The 27,049-nt window shown below is 47.5% G+C and overlaps 1 protein-coding gene across 5 annotated transcripts in view; it reads left to right on the plus strand.

Annotated features, from left to right (window-relative positions):
• Positions 1 to 27,049, plus strand: part of ACOT9 (acyl-CoA thioesterase 9) — a 525,989-nt gene that overhangs the window by 26,665 nt on the left and 472,275 nt on the right. For all 5 annotated transcript variants that reach the window (XR_015299309.1, XR_015299310.1, XM_086934544.1 and 2 more), the window contains exon 2: positions 5,994 to 6,094. Coding sequence is in view for 2 of the 5 variants with exons in the window: in XM_086934544.1 (XP_086790670.1) it covers positions 5,994 to 6,094 (101 nt within the window). In the remaining 3 variants the exon portion in view is untranslated. The remainder of the gene's footprint in view (positions 1 to 5,993; positions 6,095 to 27,049) is intronic.

The following is a 27,049-nucleotide window of genomic DNA, read 5'->3' on the forward strand; positions in this document are numbered from 1 at the left end:
ACTATTCCTGAATCCTTAGGAAGAGGGCTAGCTACTTTGTAATCTCTCTTTCACTTGAAGAACCACACACTGCATTCTAAGAACCTCATTATTAAAATAAGCCCTTGGGCTGACTCTAGAGAAACTGCAAATGCATACCTGGATAGCAGTTCACACAACAGCAGTTTAGGTACAGTGAGTCTGTCATTTTTCCATGTTGGGTAGACGTCCACCCATTGAGAGAAAATGCACACAATAACCAGGACGTATATCAGCCTGTTACAGACAGGAGTCCAGCTACATCCTACTGAACGGTCCACCTGATCGTTCCTACATGACTCATGGTTATGTGTGTTCTTTCTGCATTCATCTGTTGACATGTTGAACATCTGTGGCACAACTCTTCTGCTAGAACTCTGAATCTGGGATTAAATCAATTCTGCCTAAACAATCTAAACAATGCATCGCTTCCGATGTGTGCAGGACCTGAAAATGGTGTGTCATAGGAAACAACAAACTATCTGGTGACACAGGTCTCCGGTTAGCTGAAACCCAAATGTCATTCTAATCTTTGGATTATTAAAAAGTGAAATCTAGTTAAGAGAAATCTATGATGGACACTGGGGAAAAACCTAATGTAATACTGTAATCCCAGAATGTCTGAAGTGTGATATACAAGTCATCACGGTACATTTTGTCTCATTTAACTTTTCTGGGCGCCCTTATGCTGTGTGTGCTGTTTTAGAGCCACTTTTTAAAGCAGGTAAATGTTTTCTGGCGTCTCCTAGTCTGCTATCCTCATTATTTAAGACGTTTACACTGCTCCTATTGAACGCTAACCATGGTATTTTTTGGGTCTGTCCATAGCTGGACGATCTTGGAGTATTGCTTGGGTAAAATGAGTCTCAGATTTGGACCAGACTGAATGCTGTAGTAGCAATGGTTTGGCTTTTATAATCTCCATAATGGGGTGGAGAGCCAACTCCATATTGGGGTGGAGACCCAACACCATATGCATAGTGGTTTCAGGGCTTTTAGTGGAGAACCGCGAATAACCTTCTGAGGAATGTATTCTTGTGTCTCTGTAAAGCTTTGTCTCCCACCCCCATACTCCTGCGCCTTAAGTTGTTGCACTAACTGTTTTGGCATTCTTGAGAGTTAAGATTCCTTTAATAGGTTTGGTTCCAAGTTTAGTGGCGCATCTAAAAAAAAACCCATTAGTCTTTAGCATGCTAACAGCTTTTATTTCTCTATGTGATTTCCAATCCTCATCTTCAGAGAACCTCAGTTCCAGATAGCAGATTACTTGGTGGGTAAGATCTTGCTTCCCTCTAATAAAATTGATGTCTTCCCTTTCCTTCTTTCACACGTCATGGTGAAAGTTTTTCCCTGGTTTATCTGTAAATCTATATTTTTCATAAAATCAACAGTTATTAAGGCTCCACAAACTTGATGGTGTTAAGACCAAAAGTACTGCATCATCCACATATAAAAGAATCCGTATAGGGCTTATGGCTACTCTGGAAGTATCAACACCAAATGACTGCAGTTTCTCATATATCCCATGAATGTAGATTAGGAACAGAAATAGTGCCATGACACATCCTTGTCGTACTCCTCTTTGTGTCCTAAACTGTCTGGTTAATTTCCCATGCGGCCCATAACGTACTCTCATTGCTAAGTTACTATACATTTGCTCTAAAGGGAAATTATATCTTCAGGGCCCCCCAAAGTATTTGCTGCATTTCCATAACTTATTATGGTTTACTGTGTCAAATGCACAACTTAAATCCATAAAACACATGTATAAATTACTTGCTTTGGTGTAAGTTGAGACATTAGTCCACAGTCCACATTACTCTTCTGAAACCATATTGCGCACTAGGCAATATGTTGTTATTCTCTGCCTATTCCTCTAGTCTTTTAAGAAGGGCCTTTCCTCCATATCTTAGCTGAGGAATCTAGCAGAAAAATAGGTCTATAAAAGTTTGGGTCACTTTTGAAGCCCTTCTTAAAGATTGAGATTATTAGAGATTCAGACCAAGTGGGTGGAATCCTGCCAACCCGACTGCATTTCAAACCTTAATGAGCAGAGGTGCCCAAAGGTCAGGAAGTTATTTATAGATGTGCACAGGGACACCGTCGGGATTGGGTGCCCTGTGGGCATCTAGCTAATGCACTTATTAACCTCAGAAGGGGAATGGTAGCACACTACTTAACCTCCCAGCACAGTTCACCCCTTAGCATTATGATGAATGCAGTTCACTTTAAACGCTTACTTGAGTTTTTGCTGAAGTGTTTCATCAAAGTTGGTGCAGGTTAGTGCTTTGAATCTCTAGACACATGTGTTCCTGACCTGAGATGATTGTGGCATCTTTCTCAGCAACCGCAGATGAATTTTGTTTTTTATCTTTACTGATGAGGGATAATGTCCAGAACACATGTGTCCAGCGCTCACAGGTTCGACAAAAAGGTTATACACTGTGATCAGAATTTTATCTTAAAACACAAAAGAGAACAAGTACTGGCTGTCCTCATGCAACGCAATAGAGAAGTAATCCTGACAGAGCTCCACAACAGTAAACCATTCTGTAGTGCAAGGAAACCTGGAAAAGTATTGTTGCTGAATTTGGTACCATGGGACAACATGGAACAACTATGTTAATCTTTTGACGATCCTGTACAATTCGATATTTCCCATTGGGGTTCTATAGACCCATAATAGGCGAATTGCGAGGGCTTCAATTTCCTTCAAAATTCCCTGTTTTAGCATACTTTCAAACTCTGGTGTTACTCCTACAGCTATTTCTGGCCTCAAATTATAATGTTTTGCACTTGGAAAGATTGCATTAGGTTTTACTGTAATTCAGACCGGTTCTACACCTTTAATTAGTCATATGTCCTTGCCTGTAAAATCCCATATGTTTGAATGTACTGTACCTTTCAAATCAGGAGGCAAATCTTCCAACTGTTCTCATTGGGTACAATCCTACAGCTGGTCCTTGTCAGGTCATTTTAAATTCAACATCTTCATCATATGTTTGGAATTCAACACCCTCTGGTGTGCAGTAAATAGTGCAATTTAACTTACACAAAAGATCTCTTCCTAATAGGTTTACAGCGCTAAACTCACATATTACAAACTGATTACTTTCTTCAAATGAACCTTTTTTTACAGACACTTTCTTTGAAACTGGATTTATTATTTGTTTATTTGTAACTCTTACACTTGGATCTTCTTTCATGAGAGGGTAGGTCTGGGACATCCGCTTTTCTAACAGTGGATCCGGTAGCTGGAGTGTCAATAAGAAATGTCACTTGATGGCCATTAACTTCTCCTTCTACAAATGGTCCTCTTTGGTCTACCTCTAAGACTGTGCCAAGTATGCAAACTTTCTCCCCCAGTCACCTTCATTGAGAATTATCAGAATCAAAATTGTCGTTTTTCATCATATGGAACTTTTGGAATGAGTTCTGGTTTTGAAATGGATTTGGATTTGCTCTTGGTACCTGATTTACATTAAATTGCAAAACTGGCAGCATAGGAACATATGGACTGTACTGAAATTTGCATTCTTTGTGCAGGCATTTGAATCTGAGCTTGAATTGCTCCCTACATTTGCCAGTCACCACTCACTTTATTACGATTCTGTCTACACTCCCTCTTCCAATGCCCAATTGTGTTGCAATAAAGACAAAAAGTCGACTTCTTAAATGTTTCAGTGTCTGTCCCAGAATTTGGTTCGATTGGAGCACCTCTTCCCCGTGAAACATCAATTAATCCTTGGGCAACCGGACCTCCAGGTTGAAAACAAGCACCTTTGATCCCTGCAACCATCTACGTCAGACGTCAACAGCGGCTGGACCGGACTGAATTGGAGTCTATCAGCACCTGCATATCACACAGGCAAGGCGATCACTTTTATCATTTCTGCCGCCAGTTACCATCCCGCAGTGACTACCGTTTTTGGCGTTAACCAATTGAAAATATATTTTAACCAGACCACAGACCACACACTGCAAAGGAGGTATCAAGACCTCGGGTTATTAAAGAAAGAAGAAGGAGGTCCGCATCCTAGACATTTGGGTCTTCAATTAACTATCGTCTAATCTCCAATCCCGACATCAACAGGAAGGGATTTTTTAGAATATCTTTATCAAAACAAAGAGAGTAACCATATCCATCAAGCAGCTATGTGTTATTCTACGAGCTTTTAAGTTGTGGTAATTTCCTGAAAAAGGCGTGTGATACGCCGAAACGCGTGTCAAGACTATTAATTACTACAAGAAAAATCATTTTATATGTGTAATATTTGTATGATTTGTATGTGATTTTCTTGCAATTGTATGTATAACCCTGTATTTTGGACTAAGTAGAAATACACTGCTTATTTATTTTTAACTTTTAGGATGCTTTGAACCTATTGTTGTTTTTTAATATTAGTGAGACAACTGTGGACACAACTGAATAAAATCAATACTTTTTATAGACATTTTTCTGCTTATTTCTGGCTTACCCTCTTTATATTGGTACATGAATGATCTTGTAGTTGCCTAGGAACTGTTTTCTACATTTGAAAACAAACACCTTGCATTCTACTAACATTCCCTCCGATGACTGATTCTGAAATCCTTTCTGTGCCAACTTTGTCTATGCAAGCATACATTTCTCTTTCAGTCTTTTCTGCTTCACTTCTCGCTCATCACTATAGTATTTTGAATACCTCAGGATCTCATTTAATAGTTTTGTCTGCCAAAAAATCACGTTTTGCTGTATGTGTATACTGGTCTAACTAGACATGATGTCCCTAAAATTAGCATGAGACCCCACCCCGATCCTGATGTTCGTGGATGACACCTTACTAGTGGGTCTTCAGTCCGAATTAGGAGTGAATGTTTGATTAATTCATCATTCTGTCTATCATCTGTTCTTTTTCCATTTGTCGCCCTTAGTGGAAAGAGTATGCCCAGAACAGGGTCCTGTGCTCGCTACGCCACCAGATTCAAGCTAGCCTGGCTGACGAGGGGTGTTACCCCGAAACCTGTCCCAGGATGCTTGTTTCTGGTTCACAGAAGACCTTACCTGGCAGTTCGGAGTGGACTGTTCTCATAGGGCACAGTCAAGACTGATTTCCATATGCTGAGTCTAAACTTGAATTGCGTCGTGTGCAAAAAAACAATGGCTTTAACCCAGACTGTGGGTGAATGTTCGATTAAGTCAGCATTCTGTCTATCATCTGTTATTTTGGTATTTGTCGCTCTAAGTGGTAATTGTTTGCCCAGACATGGGTCCCTTGGTCTCTACACTGCCATATTCAAGAAAGCCAGGCTGATGCGGGTTGTTTACCAACTAAAACTATTCATGAATACAGCTTAATAATTATGCTAACAGTTCTCAAGACCATCAGAAAACACCCCTTTATATGTGACAAAATGTTCAAGGTCATGGGTGAAGGTACCCAGACCATGGCAACATTGCAAGTCCATACTAATGGTAATACAGCACTGTATACATTTCTGTAAAACAATGTGTATAATGTGGTTTTCAAAACTTATCCGCAAAAATATGCTCACCTAACAGAAGTGCTGAACAGATTTTTGGTTGTTAGATTTCAAGACAAAACAGATCTTAAATACTGATAAAGCTATATTCTTTAGAAGACTGTGTTGCTTTTTGCTTCAGAAACACACCGTTCATTTTCAATACAATGATAACTTAGTGTGTTTTTTTGGTGGGGGGAGTTCGCTGCAAAGTGAATGTGTTGAGGCTTACCTCTATTTGTCCACAAACAGCTGTGGAATTCTAAAATTAACAACAAAAAGTCTGCATTCCATGGTGCATATTTTGTGACCAATTTGTGTTGTGATGAAGAAAAGCGAAGATTACAGTTAATTTGCCTGTCTTATCATTGTATGTAGGAGGGATGAAATACAACATTTAGATTGCCTTGTGCAATATTGGGTGTTTTTGTTCTATCATTTTGAGCACAAAGACAAGTTTCTTCTTTTTTCAGACTGCGTGCCCCATATCGCTTTCCATTGATAATGGGGAGATTGCTAACATCCAAAACTGGCGGCTGTCTATCGAAAAACACTGTTCCAGACATGGATGAAGGTAATTTCAGGTGTTTGCCTGTGGAACACACATTTAAATCTTAGTATGTACAAACTAAATGTTATATTAGTTGGATTATTTCCTCCACAAATTCTTAGGGTATTCTTGGAGGAGTTCTGAAGGAGTGCTGTAAAGTGTGTTGAAGAAAGTTAAATTTCCAGATTTATCATAGTTCCTTAATACTACTTTTAATACACACGGTATTTATATTCACCCAGTGTTTTTGCCCAGCCATACATTGCATCATTATTAGGTTCTCCAGAAATGGATGTGTGCGATCTTTCCCAAAAACGGCTCGATAAATTGAAATATTGCTGGTGGTAGGAACAAGAGTTGTTGCCATGAATCTTTCTGGTTACCACATGATGCCCCATTCCAGCATAGGAGAATACATCCTTTGGCTTGTTATTTGACAATAAACTTTCTTTCAGTGCACAGATCAAATGTATTTCATCTTGTTTCCATATGCTACATTCGAATGGGAGGATCATTCCATATCTGCCGAAAGAATGTCATGCCAAGGTGGTTTCAGTCTGCTATCAAGCAGAGACTGCTGGAATAGTCTATTTGGGTCATTCCAGCTGCTTTCTCACGTTTTAGCGTGAGAAAACGTCACTATCAAGAGATGTCTAGCCTAAAGAAAGTTTGATTATATCTCTACTGCTAAGAGATAGTTGCACAAACACTCCTAAAAACAAACATTTGGTTAAAGGCATTCGTGCATACTATTCAAGGTATACTGATCAGAGAGATTTTTTGGGCACTTGACTCCAAAAATTATTCTTCTAACTCTCGCCTTATGCGACAGTTTCCTCTGATCATACTGTCCTAATCTTTAGGGCACTCCCTAAGCCCCTTATGTTGGAATGCTCTTCTAATGAACATTTGCAGCATTCAAGCGAGCCATAAAAATCTGTTTTGTTAATCATACTTGTGCGTCGGTCTTACTTTGTTTGTAAACAGTGGTTTCTCTAGCACCGCGAAGCGCTTTAACCACATGGCTGCTGTGGTTATTTTTCCCCTGTGCTGGATCTGCTCATTTTCCATTATTCATGACGAGCTCAGCTCGTCATCAGCACACGACACCCGTGGGTGATGACGAGCTGAGCTCGTCATCAGCATCGAAAGGGTTAAGTATATCAGTGTTCTACAGCTAATAATTGAAGAGTATTTTATCAACCCCATCAAATGACCAGCATTGACAAAGCCTAGAGGTCTAGCATTACTTGCCGAGCTATTGTCCTTGTCAATTCTCACTTCCTGTAGGAAAAGTATAGCACAAACTATTCAAGGTGTTCACCTGCACATGAGCATGTTATTGGACAGACACGTGGCCATCTTGCAATTGCTTTTGTTATACTTTGCTATAACCCATGAGGATGTGCTGAGGTACCCTGCAACAACAATAGCCCAGTACAGTGTCTGGGGAGCTACTTGCCCCTTACAAATAAATAAAACAAGCTTTGGAAACGCCAATAGGTTTTACGTCTGCATGGTGCCTAAAGCTAAAGTTGCAAACTATTTTTTTTATGGGGCCGGCATCTTGTATATATAAGGCACTTCACACAGCTTCAAAGCCCACATCCCGGAGGTAGGGCAGCGTCACATTTAAGGGGTGGTGCTCTTGTTAATGTGTAGTGCATGTCTGCTGCGCATCAGTAATCATAGATAGTTCACAACAATTTTTAACAAACAAACAAAGAGGTGACAGCCCAACCTGCCGCTGTCAGGACTCTTAATTCTTTCATCAGTTTTTGACCATGGAAAACTTGTCCGGTTACTTATCCATACCTGCTCCCTCCCGCTGATTATCGCCAATGCCCACAAACTTCCCACCCATATCTTCTACCCCATCTGTCAGTCTGGGCTCAACGATTTTTCTTACCGGTTGTATGTGTTTGAGGTCGTAAGGCTGCGCTGTCTTCTATGGAACGGGGATATTAGTGCCTACTTCGGGCTCTATCGTTGTCCCTTCCGTTGGACCCTCTCCTTTACTTTTCAGGTATGTGGTGTATAGCCCCCAGAAATTCTTTGGCCTGCTCCGAGGCGGAAACAGTTTGCTGAAGTTCTCCGATTGTGTGCAGCAATAAAGGACATTGTGTGACCACTGTGGCACTGTAGGCATGGGGCCCCTCATCTAGCACATTGCCACTCTACGTTTTGCCATCAGCAGACCTAAGATTGTACTTTTTGTCAAGGCAGATGAGTACTGGACACCTGACTGGTGGCCCTCTAGCCTTGGCCTTTGTCCTACTGCGACTCAGTCAGTGAGAAATCTGGGTTTCCAACTGGACAATAACTATCAATGAAAGACCATGTCAATAAGACCTTTGGTGCTTGCTTTGGAGTTATGCGTAGCCTTTTTAAGTGGATTCCACTGGAGTAAAGAAACCCCCTAGTCCAGGGTCTTCTCATCAACCGTATGGACTATGGGAATGCCCTACTGGCCTCCACCAATGAAAATCTTCTATCTAAGATGCAGGTTCTGCAGAATACTGCAGCAAGACTAGTACTTGATCTTCCATCTAGATTTCCATCGGCTCCCAGTTGGAATCTTCTGCACTGGTTGCCTGTACGAAAACGCATATGTTTTAAGGTACTTTGCTTGACGCATAAGAACATGTATGTAAAAGACCTAGCTTTCTGGGCAAAAAACTAACCTGGTATCACCCTGGAAGAACTTTTAGATCCACAAATCAAGCACTCCTTGTGTCTCCCCGAGTCTGCACCACTACTGCTGGAGGGCGTTCTTTCTCCTTTTTTGCTCCGTCTTTCTGGAATAAATTACCTTTACACCTACGCACATAAGTGATCACAATCGTTTTCGTAGGAATCTAAAGACATGGTTGTTCGACCTCTAGCTGCATCAAAGTCTTATCCTCTCTGAGACATCCACCAGCGCCATGAGACTCCCGAGTGATATGTGCGCTCAATAAATGTTTATGATTTGATTTGATTCGAAGTCTACCAGTCTGCGGGTCGTCTTCGGTAGTGTTTTCGAATAGCCCAGTAGCGCCACGGCCGGGTCGGGGCGTATCTCCAAGTCTACTATATTTCTTATCTCACGGAATACCTTTTCCCAATACTGGAAAACACCCGGGCAGCCCCACGCTAAATGCATGAAATCTGCCATCGGGGAGCGACATCTATCACAGGTTGCTTCCTCTCTTAGTCCGTACCTTTGCAATCTCTCTGGTGTATAGTACACTCTATTAATATATTGTAAGTGTATTAGTCTGTGTTTGCCGTGTAGTGATATGCGTTTCGTGTTGTTGCATCAAATGAATCAATTGGAATCGTGCATTACGGGAAACCTTGGTGGCTCGGATCAGCGTTTTTTCCTAATCTTTCTCTACTATGGTGCTCCCCGTGTCCACTTCCCATTTACATTTCAGACTCTCCAGCGACCCTGTGGGATCCTGTATAATGGCTCTGTAGAGACATGAGACCGCCTTAATGACCCCGCCTGCTAGACTTATGTATTCACATGTAGAATGTGTGGGTGGCTCTAATGACCCCGACCCCAATGTCTCCGCATGGCCCCGGTGACCGCCCCGTACAGCAGAAAATGTCCCTGTGGGATATCCCAACTAGCTTGGAAGGCCTCAAATGTGAGCAGCTCCCCACCACCATACAGATCTCCCACCTTGGTGACCCCCGTGCTTGCCCACTCCTCTAATCCCCTCCACTGACCTCCATGTGGGAGCGCCTCCAACAACGCCACAGGCATCTCTGGGGAGTAAGGTCGCTTAGTTTTAGTTTTCTGAAGACACCTTACCCAGCAGCTTCTTATCACCTTGTGTTCCGAAGTGGTCAGCGCACGTTGTTTGATGGTACCCATGAGTGTACTCAAGACAGCTGCTCTACTCGGGATGAATGGGGGCGTCCTCCTGCCAGGATCTAGGCTGCCTGCCACCCACTGAGTGAAACGTTGAAGCTGACCCGCCAAATAATAATTCCCCGTATCAAGTACCGTCAGTCCCCCTATCTCTCGCACCCTGCGCAATGTGGCCAGCTCCACTCTGTGCCTGCTGGGTCCCCATATAAAAGCGGCCAGAAGAGTGTCGAGGGATCGGAACCACACCCTAGGGATCCACACTGGGAGCACGGTAAAAAAATATAACAGACAAGGCAATGCCACCATTTTTAGTAAGGATATGCGCCCCGCCACTGACAGGGGCAGCGTCATCCAAAATGCCATACTGCCCTTGAGCGACCGAAGAGCCCTCCTACATTTCCCTCCTGAACATCTGAGAGATCATGGTACACTTTAACCCCCAGATATCTAAAGCAGCGGGGTTCCCACTGGAGGTTCCCCAGGCCCGCGGGTGGCAAGGCCTCCTCAACCATCGCAACGAGTCGCGACTTCTGCCAGTTGACACAAAGCCCAGAAAGAGCTTCAAATTCGTCCATCGTATGCCGGGCTCCCTCCAGCGCCCCACCTGAGTCCTTTAGGAAAAGGAGCAAATCATCCGCATATAATGCGATATGGTGTGCTTGCTCCTCTAGACGAATGCCCTCATATGGCGCCGCTGATCGTGCCATGCACGCCAGCGGTTCTACTGCCTGCGCGAACAGCAGAGGGGGAAAGGGGACACCCCTGTCGCGTACCCCTCTCCACCTTGAACTGTGGGGAAATGGTGCGGCCCGTCTGTATCCGGGCCACTGGGTCCGTGTATAGTATTTGAACCCACGGGATAAAGTCCTGCCCCAGCCCCATCCGTGCCAGAACTGCGTACAAGTATTCCCACTCCAGGCTATCGATTGCTTTCTCGATATCGATAGCAAAGATCGCCCCCTCCTGCGCCTCTGCCGCTCCCTGCTGCAGCACTGTAAACAGTCTCCTGATGTTCAGGGTGGTATTTCTGTTAGGGATGAAACCCGCTTGATCGGAATGCACTAAAGACGTCATGTGTGGTAACAACCTGCTAGCCAATAACTTACTGAGAATTTTAAAATGGAGGTTTAGCATCAACAGTGGGCGGTAGGCTGAGCACTCAGTTGGGTCCTTGCCCGGCTTAAGCAGAGGTATCATTACTGCCTCCCTCGTTGTGGGCGGCAACCTCGTACTCTCCCATGTAGCCGCGTATAATTCCACTAGTCTGGGAGCCAGCTCTACCAGATATGTGGCATAGAATTCCTGGGGCAGGCCATCTGTGCCCGGAGTCTTCCCCCGCGCCATCGCTTTCACTGCCCCCCTGATTTCCTGCTCCGTAATTGCCGCTCCTAGCCCCTCCGCTTCCTCCACCGCTAAGGAATGGAGCGGCAGGGGCGCCAAGTATCCTGCTATCCTGTCCATATCACGGTTGCCTGTGCTTTTATACAGGCGGGTGTAATACTCCCTAAATCGGCTACTAATGCCCTCCTGCGTACATAAAAGACGTCCTCCCTGGTCGTGAATCGTCGGTATAGGACTGCCCCGTCTGGATGGGTCAGCGAGCCATGCCAGCAGGCGCCCAGCTTTGTCCCGCTCGTCGTGCGTCCTGTCCATGTACTTCTGGTAATCAAAGCACCGTAGACGCTCTACTTGCACTGCCACCTTCTCCTTAGCTGCCATGAGTTCCTGCCTTAGTTCCGGGTGCTACGGCCTTCTCCTGTCTACTGCCCTGAGTACCCCGTTCTCTCTCTCCAAGTCAGCTGTGAGAGTCCTGCGGACTCCTATAGAAGCAGCCATGCAGTTCCCCCTAATCACAGTCTTGAAGGCCTCCCATTCCGTGATTCCGGAGTCCGTGGTGCCTGCATTGTCAGTGAAATATTGTATGATGTGTTCCCTAGTCTCCTGCTGGAATACCTGATCCTCAAGCGCTTCCGGTTTAAGGCGCCACATAGGGATGGGCTGCAAAATCTTACCTCCCCTGTATCGTAACATTAGTGGATTATGGTCCGAGACCGTCCTAGTGAGGTACTCTGTCCCCCTCAGCTGGGTGTAGAGGCTCGGTGTGCTCAGGAATGTGTTCCAGCGGACGTGTAACTCGTGAGTGTGGGATAAATGTGAGTAGTCCCTATCTGTCGGATGCACCCTGCGCCACACGGCCACCAGCCCCCAACGGGCCTGCCAGTTCCTGAACGCTCTAGCCCCCACATGCACTGGGGAATCTCGAAGCCGTGGGTGCGATCGATCCATGTCAGTATCTGCAATACAAATAAAATCTCCTCCTATTAGAACCGCCCCTGTCATGTATGGTGCCAGCACCCCGACAGCTGCTCCAAGAATCTAACATGATCCACATTCGGGCCATATACATTGACTATGCCCATCCAACCTGCCGGAGACTATCACATACCTACCCTCCGTATCAACTTTGTGCTCTATTGGGTGAAAGGGGACCCCCGCCCGCACCCAGATCAGCACCCCCTGAGCAAATGCTGAATATGAAGTGTAAAACATCTGCCCTCTCCATCGCCTGCGCAGAGCCTCTCCTTCTTTATCCAGTATGTGGGTTTCTTGGAGCATCGCTATTTGCACCCCCCTCCTGTTCAGCTGTGAGAATATTTTCTACCTCTGACTTATAGAATTCATGCCCCTAACATTCCACGACATTATGGTATAGGCGGCCTGTGTCTGCTGCATGAAGGCACATGTTCACCTTCTTTGCCAGGCCCCAGACCTAGCATCTCTTCGCGCAGCCTGCCAATAACTCTTACCGCACAGCAGGACATGGCCCTCCCCCCCCGTCAACAGCAACATCCCTCCCCATGACCCAAACTACTAGCCCCTCCCAAACATTACAATAACCGTCCCAACACCCTCTCCCCAGGACAAGTGAAAACAGTTCCCCCATCCAAACTACAACCTTCAGTGCTCAAACAACTCAAGTTCAGAGGTGACGATCAGGCCAAAGTCCACCGAGAGGTTATGTTATGTTATGTTATGTTAAGGTAAGCTTATAAAGCGCTCTGTCACAGTGGGTTTCCTGGCGCTGATCTGGTGCTGAGGGAGGCAAGGGAGATTAGCCAGATTGTGGGAAGAGCCATGTTTTTAAAGATTTGCGAAATTGAATGAGCGAATTGGAGGATTTAAGCAAGGGAGGAAGAGAGTTCCAGAATTTAGGGGCCAAATGTGCGAAACTCCGCCCTCCGATTCTGCAGAGTTTGATAGAGGGAACAACCAGGAGGTGGAGGTAAGAAGATCTGAGGTTACGTGAAGTGCAGTAGGGACTGATGAGGGATTTCAGGAAGGCAGGGCAGGGACCGGTTAAAGATTTGAAGGTGAGGCAGCCGATCTTGAAGGCTACCCTCGAAGTGACAGGAAGCCAATGCAATTTGGTGAGAAGAGGTTTAGCGGATTGCCATTTCGGGATCCCGAAGGCCAATCTCGCCGCCTGGTTCTGAACGATCTGTAATCTAAAGAGAAGGGCCTTAGGCAGACCGTGATAGAGAAAGTTCGAGAAATCCAAGCGGGAGAGGACGAGAGCCATGATGACTTAAATCAGGGCTTCGGGAGTCAGGAGATAGGCCACCTTCCTGATCCTGCGCAGCTGATACATGCAGGAAGAGACCACCATCTCTATCTGGGGCGTAAGGGATAGCTCGGAGTCAATGGTGACCCCGAGGCTCTTCACCGAGGCCACAGGGGTGGGGGGAGGGCCAAGCTCTACCGGCCAGAAGTGCGGACCCCAGTGGGAAGAGCTCTTGCCAGGGAGAAGGAGCTCCGTCTTCCCGGGGTTCAATTTAAGTTGATTCTGGCTCATCCACTGGAGAATGTGGGACATGACCGCCTGAAAATTAGAAATAGCAGAAGAAGAGTTAAGAGGAAAGATGAGTTGCAGGTCGTCAGCGTAGTTAAAGATGGTGACGTCCCACTGCCTCAGAGAAAAGAGAAGAGGTCGGAGATACAGATTGAAGAGAAGAGGAGATAAGGAGGAGCCCTGGGGGACCCCGCAGAGTGAACGCTCCCTAGGTGCCCTGAAGGTACCCACGCTGACTGTCTGAGACCTCCCGGTCAGAAAGGATTCAACCCATGCCAGCGCCAGGCCCTGGATGCCTGCCTGCTCGACACGGTGGAGGAGGATGTTATGGTCCACCGTGTCGAAGGCGGCCGACAGATCTAAGAGAACCAGGGCCTGGGGGGTACCCCTGTCAGCGCCGTCTCTCAGAGCATCCAACACGGCCAAGATCACTGCCTCCGTGGAGTGGCCGGGTCTGAAACCAGCCTGGTTGGCTTCGAGAAAGTTGGAGCTCTCGATGAACTGTGAGAGACAGGCGGTGACGTGGGCTTCCAGGATTTTAGAGAAATAGGGCAGAAGGGAGATAGGCCGGTAGTTCGCCAGGACTGCGGGGTCGGCTCCAGGCTTCTTCAGTAGAGGCACCAGGACGGCCTCCTTAAAAGAGCTGGGCATCATGCCAGAAGAGAGAGAAGAATTCAACAGAGGGAGAATACAGTCAGGTAAAGTAAGGCAGATGTCCCGTAGTATGGATGGAGGACAACAGTCGTCCGGTGAGCCAGACTTGACACGAACGGCCAGTGTGGCCAAGGATTCAGGATCAAGAGAGGGGAAATGTGTAAGGGATAGTGCATTATGAGGGGGACAAACAGAATCAGTGCCAGGAAAGGTGACCGGGATAGTGTCCTTAATCATAACAATTTTCTCTAAGAAAAACGTGCTGAGAGCATTGCATGATTCCTGCGTAGGAGCCTGGGTTGGGAGCGCCCTGGAGTCAGAAGTAAATTCGTCGAGGACTTTAAAAATCTCCTTCGATTTAAAGGGGGCTGATTGGATTCTCTTGGAGGCATATGCTGTTTTGGCCGCAGTGATGGCTTTTTTGTATTTATTACGAGCGGCCACATAAGTGTCTCTGCTTGTAGGACAGTAATCTCTCCTCCACTTGCGCTCCAATTGGCGTAGCTCCAAATGTTGGGTTTTTAGTTGGGAGTCAAACCCCCCCCCCCCACGGTCAACAGATCACAAATAAGTACTCAAACGTAAGGTAGCAGTACATTACCATCAGTCTCCATTTTCCAGCACAGTTCTGAAAGTACCTGCTTGCGCCGCCCTACTCACCCCAGGTCGTCCTCTGAACGGGGAGTTACGTGCAGCAGGATCTGGCTAGCATCTCCCACCGAACTCAAGCTGGTCTCCGAGTCTCTCTGGTCTTCCCCAGCGAACGGTGCTGATTCCCGCTGTACTCAAGGAGGCCACTGCTGCAATTGCACTGGCCTTAGCTCGACTGGCCTCCTCCACCGACGGATGGGTCTTTGATGCAGCCCCCCTGCCAGGGGAGGTCGGCAAGCTTCTGTTCACAGGCCCCTCCTCTCCACGCTGGTGCCTCCGGGAATCTTGGCCCTCAATCCAACCCCATACATCCTAGGGGTTGGTAAAGAAGGTGGTTCCTCCATTATGTATGATGCGCAACTTGGCCGAAAAACCCATAGAATAGGACACCCCCATTTGGCGCAGCTTCCGTTTAACTGCCCGTGAAGGATGCTCTTTGCTGCTGAACCTCCCGGGAGAAGTCAGGGAAGATCCGTACCTCGCTGTTCTCAATTTTAAGCTGCCCTTTAAGCCCCGCCTGGCCAAGCACATAGTCCCTGTCCTTATAGAACAAGAGGCGGGCCACCACCGGCCTCAGCGGCCTGCCAGGCTGGGGAGCCCGGGCCGGCTCCCTGTGCGCCCGTTCCAGCGCAAAGAATGGGGCCAGCCCTTCCCCGCCACTTCCGTACGCAGCCATCGCTCGGGGTTCTCCCCCATATTGGCCCCTTCGACCTTCTCCGGCAGGCCCGTGACTCGAATGTTATTCCTGCGGGCTCTATTTTCCGCATCCTCTGCCCGTTTCTCCAGAACCTGCACCCTTTTCTCGATGGCCGTGAGTTTGCTGGCCGTCGACGCGATTGGTGGTCCCAGGCCCGTTATCTGTGCCTCCGTGGCCGTGAATCGATCCGCCAGTTTCCGGTGATCTGCTCGAAGGAGGCCCAAATCTTCCCTGAGGGTGTCAATTTTAGATTCAACCGCTTGCCGGGAGCGTTCTATGGCCTGCAGAATGCCCTGAAGGGAAGGGTCACCCTGGGGCGGCCTGGTACACGTCCGCGACGTAGTGTCTCCGCAGTCCTCGCCCGCTCCCTCCTGAGTCTCATTTTCCCGCCACTTGTTGGTCCGGCCCATGGCAACCGCAGGTCCAGTAATCGGTGCTCCCCACACACACTAGAGCGGGGCAAAGGTGAGTCTAGGCATCCCCTGCCCGCTTGCAGTGTTGAATCTTGTAGATACCAGCCCTTGGCCTACCGTCGCTCCTCCTCTGCGATGGCCGGTACTGTCGTCCTCCACTGCTCTGCTCCCCAAGCTTCGCCCGCTCCGCAGGCCGTCTCAGAACCAAACTAGACTGATCCTCGGCACACCCTTCAGCAGTATGAGAATTGTGACCACAGTAAAGGCCCTTAAATGTCTCCTTTTATTGGAAATGGAAAGGAACAATAGCAAAAAAAAATAGACAACTGTTGTTTTAGCACACTGAAGGCATGGCTTCAACATATACATTTGGAGGTTCAGTTTTGCAAGTCTAATCATTTTATGTTGGTTTCTATGTCCTAAATAATGTGCTAGTGCTGGGTTGTGGTTGGGATAGTCCTTATTAAATTTGTGAGTGCTACTTCTATATTTTTAGTAAAAAGTAACCTTAGTAGGTATTACCAGTCACTTGATTGTACTGTCCTCCATTCTACATTTATAGTAGCTATTTAGTGGATTTGATTAGTGATGCATCGCCTCATACATGCTTGAAGTTCACCAATGTCCTCTAGGTGCTTTATCTTGAATATCTGATAGGATCGCATAAATAAGGGAAATCAAAGGAAGCAGTTGAGGACAGACACAGGAGTGATCTTGTAAGCAAAGGTGAAGAGTGAGGGAGCAAGGGGTAAGGAAGAGTGAGATCAGTCTCTGGGAGTATGTCGGAAGCAAGCCAGTATAGGGAGGGTGCAGGGATGACAGAGATAATAATAATACTGAAGTTTATAAAGCGCAACAGCTACCTCCATAACAGAGGTGTCCTGGCGATCAAGTAGCAAACAATGCATGCACAGTAGTTTCGGAAGCTGGGGGGACAGACCTAGTTATTGCTAAAAAGCCTTGTCTCCAGTGCTTTTCTGAAGCAGGGCTCTGTATTTGCGTGACGGAGGAACCCAGGCAAGGCATTCCACATTTTAGCTGTTCTAGCGGAGAATGCCCTACCACCCAGCCAAGCTTTCGAAAAAAATGGGGGACACAGAGCAGGTTATGAGTGTTTGATCGCAGAGACTGATCTTGCTTATAACAGCAGAGTCTTTGTTTAAGGTAACTGGGGCATTTTCCAATCAGTACGCGGTAGGCCAGGGTCAAGGCCTTGAAGTCTATTCTTTTAGCTACTGGTGGCCAATGTAGATCCCGTAAGTGTGGCGAGACATGATGTCCAAAGGGAATAAGTCTAATCGGTCTCGCCGCCGCGTTCTGCACCAGCTGCAGCCGTCGGATCGCATATTTGGGCAGACAGAGATATAAGCCGTTCGCATAGTCCAACCTAGATGTTACAGTGGCATGGACTACAGATTTGCGGCAATCTTCTGGAAGCAAGTGTAAAAATTTCCTAAGGTTCTTTAATTTACTAAAGCAACCAGCGGAAACCTGTTGAATTTGGGCCGAGAAGGAGAGGTCGGCTTCCCATCTCACCCCCAAGGTTTTAACTCTAGAGCTGGGAGAGGGCGAGGGGCCCATTTCGGAAGGCCACCACAAATCTAACGCAGGCACTGGGCCCTTTCCCAAAAACAGCACCTCCTGTTTTTCCCACATTAAGCTTTCATTTATTTAAGTTCATCCAGAGGGCAATGTCGCGCAAACACCCTTTAACATTCTTAAAAGTCTCTGCCGTCTGCTCCTGTTAAGAGAAAACCAACTGGGTGTCGTCAGCATAAGAAATTACCTTGACATCCCAGTAGGCAATCAGAGAGAAGAGGGAAGCTAAGTACACATTAAAGATAGGTAATAAGGAAGGGGACAAAAATGTTAAGACGGAAGAGTAAGAGAGATGGGAGGTTGGGGAGGAGCAAAGACTGAGAGTGAGCTCAATTAGGTGTGTTGGACTTGAAGTCCATCACTAAAACCTAATAGGACAGTGTAACATTGCCATTCCATTCGATAACTTTATTTCGATCTCAAGCACCATAAAAGTACATTTCAAGCACCATAAAAGTACATTTCATAACGACATAAACACAGTATATACAATTAAGTCATGGATAATACACAACCACACAATTACTTCATATTGTAGTGTAGTTCCTATATTCCCAATAGGCTCTGCGCATTGGAATAATATATCCTATAGATGTGACGTAGGACTTATGTCTACTAGGTCGCTATTGAATATATTAGACTTAATTGTGAGTGCCAGCTAGCTCAGAGGTCACTAGAAACTTTCTCGAATTCACAAAAAGGGATTTAGTTTGACAACCGCATAAACATGACAACTTTGTTTCCCAAGAATAAGAAGTGTCTCTAGAGTCGTGGAAACAATAGATAGATATTTTACTCAGTCATTCGTGCATGCTTCGTTTCACCAGAGGTGCAGAGAAATAGAGAGACAGTGTTTTCAATCAAAGTATTTATTGAACAGTCTTCTTCCTCGTGCAGAAGAAATGAACTGCTACAATCGTAAGACTTGTTGCAAAGTATAATGTGTACAGTAAGAAGAGTAGGATAAAATGATACTGTAAAAGCATTGTATGGTTCCTAGACCATAGATAAATACATACATAAATAACAAAGGCTAAAAAGTACTCAACTGGTGCGTCTAAAATACGCCTACCCCGATGGACCCAACCTAAGTCTAGTACGAGGGAAGAAGTAAGTGAGGTGTAGCATAAATTTAGTATTCACGAATCTATCCAAGATTTCTCTTAGGGTCTAATCAGCTCCGTACCTTGGTTTAGAATGAAGACGGTCAATCTCAGGACTCGATTTCCCAACAACCGCAAGGGTAGCTTGGAAACGCTGGAGCTGGATTTCTCTGCAAGAGAAAAGACAGTGTCTCTCTCAGTGCGTCTGCTGGAAGGTCTGCTTCCTTCGGCTCTTGCTGTAGCAGGATGCGTCGGGCAAGTAGATAGTCGAACTGCTCCAAATCACTGTGTGTTTGCTATGGCAAGTGTGGGCATATTTATACCGTGAAGGTGCCGAGTTTGACGTAAAGGTGGACATAATAACGTCATCAAAGAGTCTCAGTTCTTTGAAAACTCCATGAGTTATTATACAAGTCCGTATTCAAGCAAGGGAAAGTCCCTAGCTGCTGAAGCCGAGTTTTCCAAGAAATCGTTGTGGATTTTCGGAACTAGTGGAAGTAGCCCTGCCGTATTTGGACTGCATGAGCTATGTCTAAATATGGTTATGATTTCTATGCCTATATAAGAATATGGTTATTTATACCTATATAAGGGCATGAATCGGGAAAATTACAGTAGGGTCCTAAAATGCCATACAACAATATGCAGATATAAGAAAAACTGTACATTTAAAAACATGTTAACCATATTAAAATACGTTTTAAGTTCTCCGACAATCTAGTCCTGATCCAATATTAAAGTGCAGTGCAAAAAAAGGGCAAGTTCAAAGGTCCATTACCAGTAAAAGCAGTTAAAATTTAGACAGCTAGACCAGATTAAAACAATTAAAATAAGTGCAAAATCTTCTATAGGCCCATATCACTGCTGAATGCAGAACCCAAGATTCTTCCCAAGGTCTTGGCCAAGAGGCTTAAACCAGTTCTGTCCACTTTGGTCCATCCGGACCAATCGGGCTTTATGCTCCACCGCAATACAGCACTAAACCTCCGACGACTTCACGAAGTGCTGGGGCGGTTTCACACACTTCAGGAAGAGGCGGTTGTGATATCACTGGACGCCGCAATGGCATTCAATACGCTAGAATGGCCATATATGATGGCGGTCCTCCAGAAAATGGGCTTTGGGCCTGAGTTCATCCATTGGGTCCGCCTCCTCTACGCGGAGCTTCTGGCGCAGGTAGTGGTCAATATCAAGGTCTCAGATGTCTTTGCCCTGGAAAGGGGAACACGCCAGGGATGTCCTCTTTCGCCCCTGCTATTCGCTCTGTCCTTAGAGCTGCTCGCGGCCTGGATCAGACTGGATGTCTCGATCAGAGGGCTCAGGTAGGCTGACGGCTGGGAGGACAGAATCTCGCTTTACGCGGATGATATCCTTCTGTACCTCGCCAGTCCCCGTAAGTCCCTCACAGTAGCAATGGATATTTTCACGGGTTTTGGCAAAAACTCGGGGTACAGCATTAACTGGGCCAAGTCTATACTATATGTGCTGCAGGACGATCAACCAATGATCCCACGGAATTGCCCGCTAACGATTGCCCCGGAGGGGTTTAAATACCTTGGGTTTTTTATCTCTAGGGACCATACGATTCGGTATGAGAGGAACCTCCTTCCGCCTTTACAGCGCTTCAAGAAGGATTCAGCCTCCTGGCAGAAGCTCCCCCTGTCCCTATTGGGCAGGGCGGCACTCTTCAAAATGATGGCCCTGCCCAGATTCCTTTACGCGGTACAGAACTACCCAGACATGATCCCACAGTCGTACTTCAGGCCGGTGGATTCCACACTAAGAGAGCTGCTGTGGGCTGGGGTACCGCGAATCTCCCTCCAGAAACTAACACTGGGATGGTTTGACGGTGGCATTGCACTCCCGGACGTTCAGAAGTACTATTGGGCTGCACACCTGGCGGCCATCAATCAGTGTACGTACTGTGATGGCAACGAACCGGGGTACTCAATGGACCGGTCGCTGTTACCAGGCGGAAACTACGAAGCAGCACTATACTCCAAACCAGGCAGATACCCATTAACCGGACCCACTAAACACTCAGTTCAGATATGGCACACAGCACAGCGACAGTTGGGGTGGGCAGAAACTCTCACTATGGCCACTCCACTATGGGCCTCCGAAAGGTTGGGAACTCAGGGCCGCACCAAGGGGTTCCACAAATGGGACCTAATCGGGATCTCTTGCATAAAGGACCTGTGGGGTCCGGAAGGGGTGGTCTCCTTCGCATCACTCCAACACACTTATGAGCTAGCTCACACAGAGTGTTTCCGCTACATCCAGGTTAGGCACTCCCTGCAGTCCAATATTCCATCAGGTACGATGCCCCCGCCTTCATCCCCCTTAGAAGATAGGTTACTCGACGGTCATATCCCTGAGCACGCCATCTCCCTCACATACAAAAAGACTATTAACAACTCCCCTGATCTTCTGCAAAACCTCATAGGGAAGTGGGAGGCTGACGGGCTCGAAATAGACGAGGAGGAATGGAGGTCAGCAGTAGCCTCCCTAGAGAGGTCACAATATCGGCACAATTCCGCCTCATCCAGCTGAAAATCCTTCACAGAGTCTATATCTCAGGAACGAGGTTGCAACTGATGGGCCGCAGCTTGGATGGGCTCTGTAGGAGAGGGTGTGGAAACAGTGGAACCTTCTTCCACATGCTGTGGGAGTGTCCGGTTCTCCAGGTATATTGGCGTTGTATCCATCAATGCATGCGGGAGGTGTGGGGGGTGGAGCTTAGAGTTGAGGCAAAGAAATGTCTGTTAAACATCTGGGAGCCCACCGACTTGTTACTCCGAGGGAAGCTCTGGGTCACGCTGGGCTTTGCAGTCGCAAAGAGAAACATCACTAGGCTCTGGGGGGCAGTGGAACACCCTAAACTGGCCGCGTGGCAGACGGACATGGACTGGTGTATGCTCCAGGAGAAGCCTGAGTATATAGCCAGAGGGTGTCCACGAAAGTGGGGAGAAGTGTGGTCAAGGTGGAACGAATATCGGGGGTTCATATGCGAGCCTCCCCAGGTTACGCCGATTGATGAACCGCTCGAACCGATTGATTAAGATTGTACGTAATGAACTGCACTGAACAAGTCTGAAAACGTAATGCTATGTAAGCCCAGCCCTAAAGGTACGATTGTAAGCACTTTACTGTCTGTATGTGATGACCACTGTTGTTGTCTGAACTGTTAATAAAAAGTTTAATAAAAAAAAAAAAGTGCAAAATGATAGAGCCATAATTGCTAATTTAGGAAGGTCTGCCGTGCATGCCACATAGAGTTTCAAAAACGAGATACGGCAAAGACAGTGGGGCCATAAGTGTCATACTTTAGGACTCTATATGCCACAGCGCAATGTGCAAAGCCTAGGTTCTTGCATAGTTGGATAAGCCTGCTCTGCCGAATTAATCTATAAGCAGGGCAAAAGAAGAGGACATGTAGGTATGTCACTTCCTTGTGGCTGCAGGCAGGGCATCCACCAAAGTCAGTATTGGAACTGTCGCAGGGATTCTGCTCCTACACAGAACTGTGCATAGAGACTTGGAACCTCAGTGAATTAGGGTGTGCCAAAACTCACCTTAGTATCCAAAATCCCCTACCAGACTAGCAATCAGTGTCTCATTGGTTCTTACACCCCCCAATGATTAGACAACCCAGAACATGAACTTAGAACATCTCAGGTCACGTGGAACACATGAACACTCTTTCGTTATACTAACAAACCAGTCCAGAACGAAGAGTAAATGAGGACACGTGCAAGTTTGAAATATTTATTACTAATGCAGCGTTCTCAAGCGCAGTATCTTAGCTAATACAAGCAAACATATTATGAGCAACAAGGTTATCAGCATAGTTTTTTTTTTCTTTTTTTATAACACCTTTATTAACATGTTTCAAGTCATACACAGCATTTCGCCTACAACCTCCCGGGCCGGCGATGCGGTAAAGGTGTAATGATGCAAGTAGACAATAAACAGTCCATTCGAAGTACACAGCCTGATGCCGTCAACCCGGGGGTACGGGGGCGCTACATCATCTGATAGCGGGCAGCCCAATCGCAAACTTCCGCCGATGTTATGACGGTGCACATGATAATGTCTTCACACTCACAGAAGGTAGGTTATGTAGGTTGTATGCTGTAAAGCTAGAAATGCAGGTGTATTTTGTATTTTAAATCCCCCCCGATGCAAACAGAAAAGAAAACCCCCACAGAACTCCCAACCCCCCCCTCCCTCTCGCTGTCCTACCCGTTCGCTGACCCGTCTGTTGTTTGCAGTGCCATGTGTAGTCTCGTGTTGGTGTCCGCCTCCCTCGCCCCAGGCGTACCTCCTTCTGAGTAGGCCGGGTAAGTGTCGACCTTGTCCTGTGGAACCTCCCTTGTGTAGTATTGTCTGTCTCTCGCCCCAGGACAGCCAGGTTTCAATACTCCACCCAGCCGTCGCCATGTCTCCCTACTCAAAGTAGTCCCCTCCTCGACTGAGGTCTCATGAGTGTATTGTGTGTGTGTCAGCTATTGTGTATCCTCCCCCTCTGCCCGCTGTGTGTCCACTGTGTCCTCCCTGGTGTTTCTGAAGATGGTATATAAGCCCCAGAAGTTCTTCGGCCTGCTGGTGGGTGGGAGGAGCTCGCTGTAGTGTTCTGCTTGTGTGCAGCAGTATACCATGTCCCTGGCCCATCGTTTTTTGGTCGGGTCGGCCCTCTCATCCAACACTGCGCCACCGTACGTCTCGGCAACAGCAGTCTCATGTCCGCCAACCTCCTACACGCCACCGGCAGAGGCTTTGAATAGCCCAATAGTGCCAGAGCAGGATCCATCGGTAGTTCATGGTCTAGTATCTTGCTTAATTCCAAAATAACCGCCTCCCAGAACTCATATATCTTGCTGCAGCCCCACGCCATGTGCAGGAAGTCCGCCACCGGAGCGTGGCAGCGCTCACATTCATAGGATAATATACTCTCTGTAGGAATTTAAAGTGTACCTACCTGTGTCGCCCGTTCAGAGACACTTTTCTAGTGTTGGCACAGCAATACGCCCACATCGAGTCGTCTATTTCTGTCTCGAGGTCAGTCTGCCAAGCCAGTCGTGCCTTGGAAGGCTCCTGCGCTCTGTAGGAGACAATGCTCTTGTACAGATGCGTCGCCAAATGCCCTGGGGACGCTGTTGCTATGACATACGAGAGTTCTGGAGTATCTGGCGGCTCTGCTAGCTCTGGGCCTAGGACGTCTCTCAAGGCACTTCTAAGTCTGTGGAAATGGAACCTCTGTAGTAGTATCGGGCCCTCTTCTCCTTGTGTAACCTGATCCTACGTTTTGACCTTACCATCCTGAAACAGATCACCCGCAGTCTCAAGCCCCAGCTCATTCAGTGCTCGGAGTACGTTCCTGTCCCCAATGGGGGCCAGCCACTGCAGCCACTCCACCGCCATCGCCGGGGAGTATAGCAGCACTTCCTCCCTAGCTTGCAGTAAGGCATTCCAAGCATGCTTTGTAGCCGTTATCGAGTCCAATACACCCACCCTACGATCAACCGGAGTCAAACCGTGGACGGGAGCGGAAGAGGTTCAGCGAAAAGCCGTTCCAACTGTACGTGTGGGATATTCTTGTCACCATGAATCCATGTGTGCAGGTGCGTGGCCTGGGCCACTCTATAATATCTCTCTAGGTCAGGCGCACCCAGCCCACCTAACTCACACGGGAGTGTAAGAGTGCTGCATCGGACGCGTGGCTGTCTACCCACCCAAGCCAAGCGGGTCATAAGCTTAATTAGGTTCCGAAAGAAGGCTCGTGATAGAATTATGGGCAAGGTGGTGAATAGGAATAAAAATCTCGGGGGAATCACCATCTTCATGATGGCCATGCGGCCCATCAGGGAAGGCAGGAGCTTACACCATCGTTCCACGTCATCTTGACATTTACTAAAAGCCACCCCATAGTTTTCAGTGAAGAGCACCTCCGGATCAGTGTGAATCATTATGCCAAGATACCGTACCGGGTCTGCTGACCAGTGTAACGGATATTCCATTTCAAAGCGATCCGTCACCGGGGTCATTGGGAACGCCACCGATTTCTCCCAGTTAACCTTTAGACCCGAGAGGGCGCCAAAACGCACCACCTCTCGGAGAACAGGCGAAAGGTTGGACTCTGGATTTCGCACATACAGTAGCGTATCGTCCGCATACGTCGAGATGACTATTTTGTAGGACGGAAAGCTAACCCCCCTATGCCAACGGTACTCCCATAGTGCGCATGCGAATGGTTCAGCAACTAGGGCGTATAGCAACGGGGACAGGGGGCAGCCCTGCCTCGTGCCTCTACTGATGGGAAAGGGGTCCGAGACCCGATCCCCCAGTCGCACCCGAGCTACCGGTCTCCAGTACAGGGCGCCAATCATTTGCAAAAACTGCTCACCCAGCCCCATGCGATGCAAGACCTTCAGCATGAATGGCCATTCAACGGAATCGAACGCCTTCTTCATGTCTAAGAAGATTGCGACAGCCTTCGCATCCTGACGCACATGCTGCATAGTACCCAGCACTGTGCGTATGTTATAGGACAGGTTTCGTCCCGGTACAAAACCGGACTGTTCTGGGGCAACCACCTCCGGCGCAATAAGGGCCAGTCGGGTGGCCAGGACTTTGGCGTAAAGTTTAGCGTCTACATTTAAGAGTGAAATCGGTCTGTACGAACTGCAGACATCAGGGGGCTTGCCTGGCTTCAGTATGGTAACCAAGAAGGCCTCTCTCATAGTGCCGGGCATGCTGCCTTACTCGCATATCTCTTCAAACAGGGACAACAGGTGTGGGATGAGTTTGTCCTTGAAAGCCTTATAAAAGCCTACAGTCAAGCCATCTATCCCGGGAGCGCTGTGTATGCGCATGGTAGCTAAGGCCTCAGAGAGCTCGTCCGCTTGAATCGGTGACATGAGAAACTCCCTGTCAGACTGCGTTAAAAAATGGTAGTTGTACATGCTCCAGGTAATCGTCCATGTCTGCCTCCAGATCGTGTGTCTTGGTAGTGTACAAGTCAGAGTAGTAGTCGCGAAAAGCAGAGAGAATGTCCCCGTCTGCCGTGACTGTGTTTCCTCCCGGGGTTTCAAGTTCCGTTAATCTGGGGGTTCTTTTATCGTCACCCAATAGTCTGGCTAACAGTGAGATAGGACGCTCACTCTCACCGTAAGTCCTCGCCGAGGCGTATTTCCCCATGTAACAGACCTCCCTGTCCGCCTCTTCATTGAATTCCGAAATTAGGGATCTCAGCCTATCTGCCACAGTAGGGTCAGGGTTAGTCAGGAGTCTCGTCTCTAGGTCCGCTAATTGGGATTCCAAGGTGCGGAGTCGCTGTCGTATGGCCTTCAGCACGCTGGAATGTTTGGTCATGGCTATCCCGCGAATAAAGACCTTGAAGGCCTCCCAGACTGTGTGGAAGTTATCCACCGAGCCTAGGTTCTTCTCAAAGAAGATGTCTATTTCCTCCGCCAGTTCCCCTCTAAAGGTATTGTCCAATAGAGCATATGGAGGGAAGCGCCAGGTGAATGGGGGATCCTGCGATTCGGCGTCACCAGGACCAACAGTATTGGGGAGTGGTCAGACAGTGTTCGCGTGAGTACAGAGCATGTCACAATGTGGCTGGTGATGGAATGAGAGGCCAACCAGTAATCGATCCTGGTATGTATGTCATGAAAGGAAGAGTAATGAGTGAACCCACCCCTGCCCGCATTCCTGCTTCTCCATACATCCACTAGATCTAATGTCAGCAACTCTGCTTGTAGGGTCACCGCAGCCGCAGCTGGCTTTCGCGCGGGGCCAGAAAACCTATCCAACCCGGGGTCCAGGAATAGGTTAAAATCACCCCCCAGAGCATGTGAGCCGAGGCATATGTTCTACAAAAAGGGCCAACCGGGCATAGAAATCAGGGGAATCATAGTTCGGGCCATATACATTCACCACAATTAAGTCATGGCCCTTACCCTCGCACCTCGAGATTAGGTAGCGCCCCTCGGGATCTGCTTTAAGCGGTCGCAGGACCAATTTGGAGCGTGGGTTCACCCATGTCAAGACGCCCCTAGAATGTGTAGTGTAGCCCGCCACTGTAGAGTTGCCCAACAGACCCCTGTGCTGCAGCATCTTGCTCGTGAGTGGTAAATGGGTTTCTT

This window comes from Lissotriton vulgaris, chromosome 8, assembly GCF_964263255.1.
Source record: "Lissotriton vulgaris chromosome 8, aLisVul1.2, whole genome shotgun sequence".
In the NCBI taxonomy this organism is placed as follows: Eukaryota; Metazoa; Chordata; class Amphibia; order Caudata; family Salamandridae; genus Lissotriton; species Lissotriton vulgaris.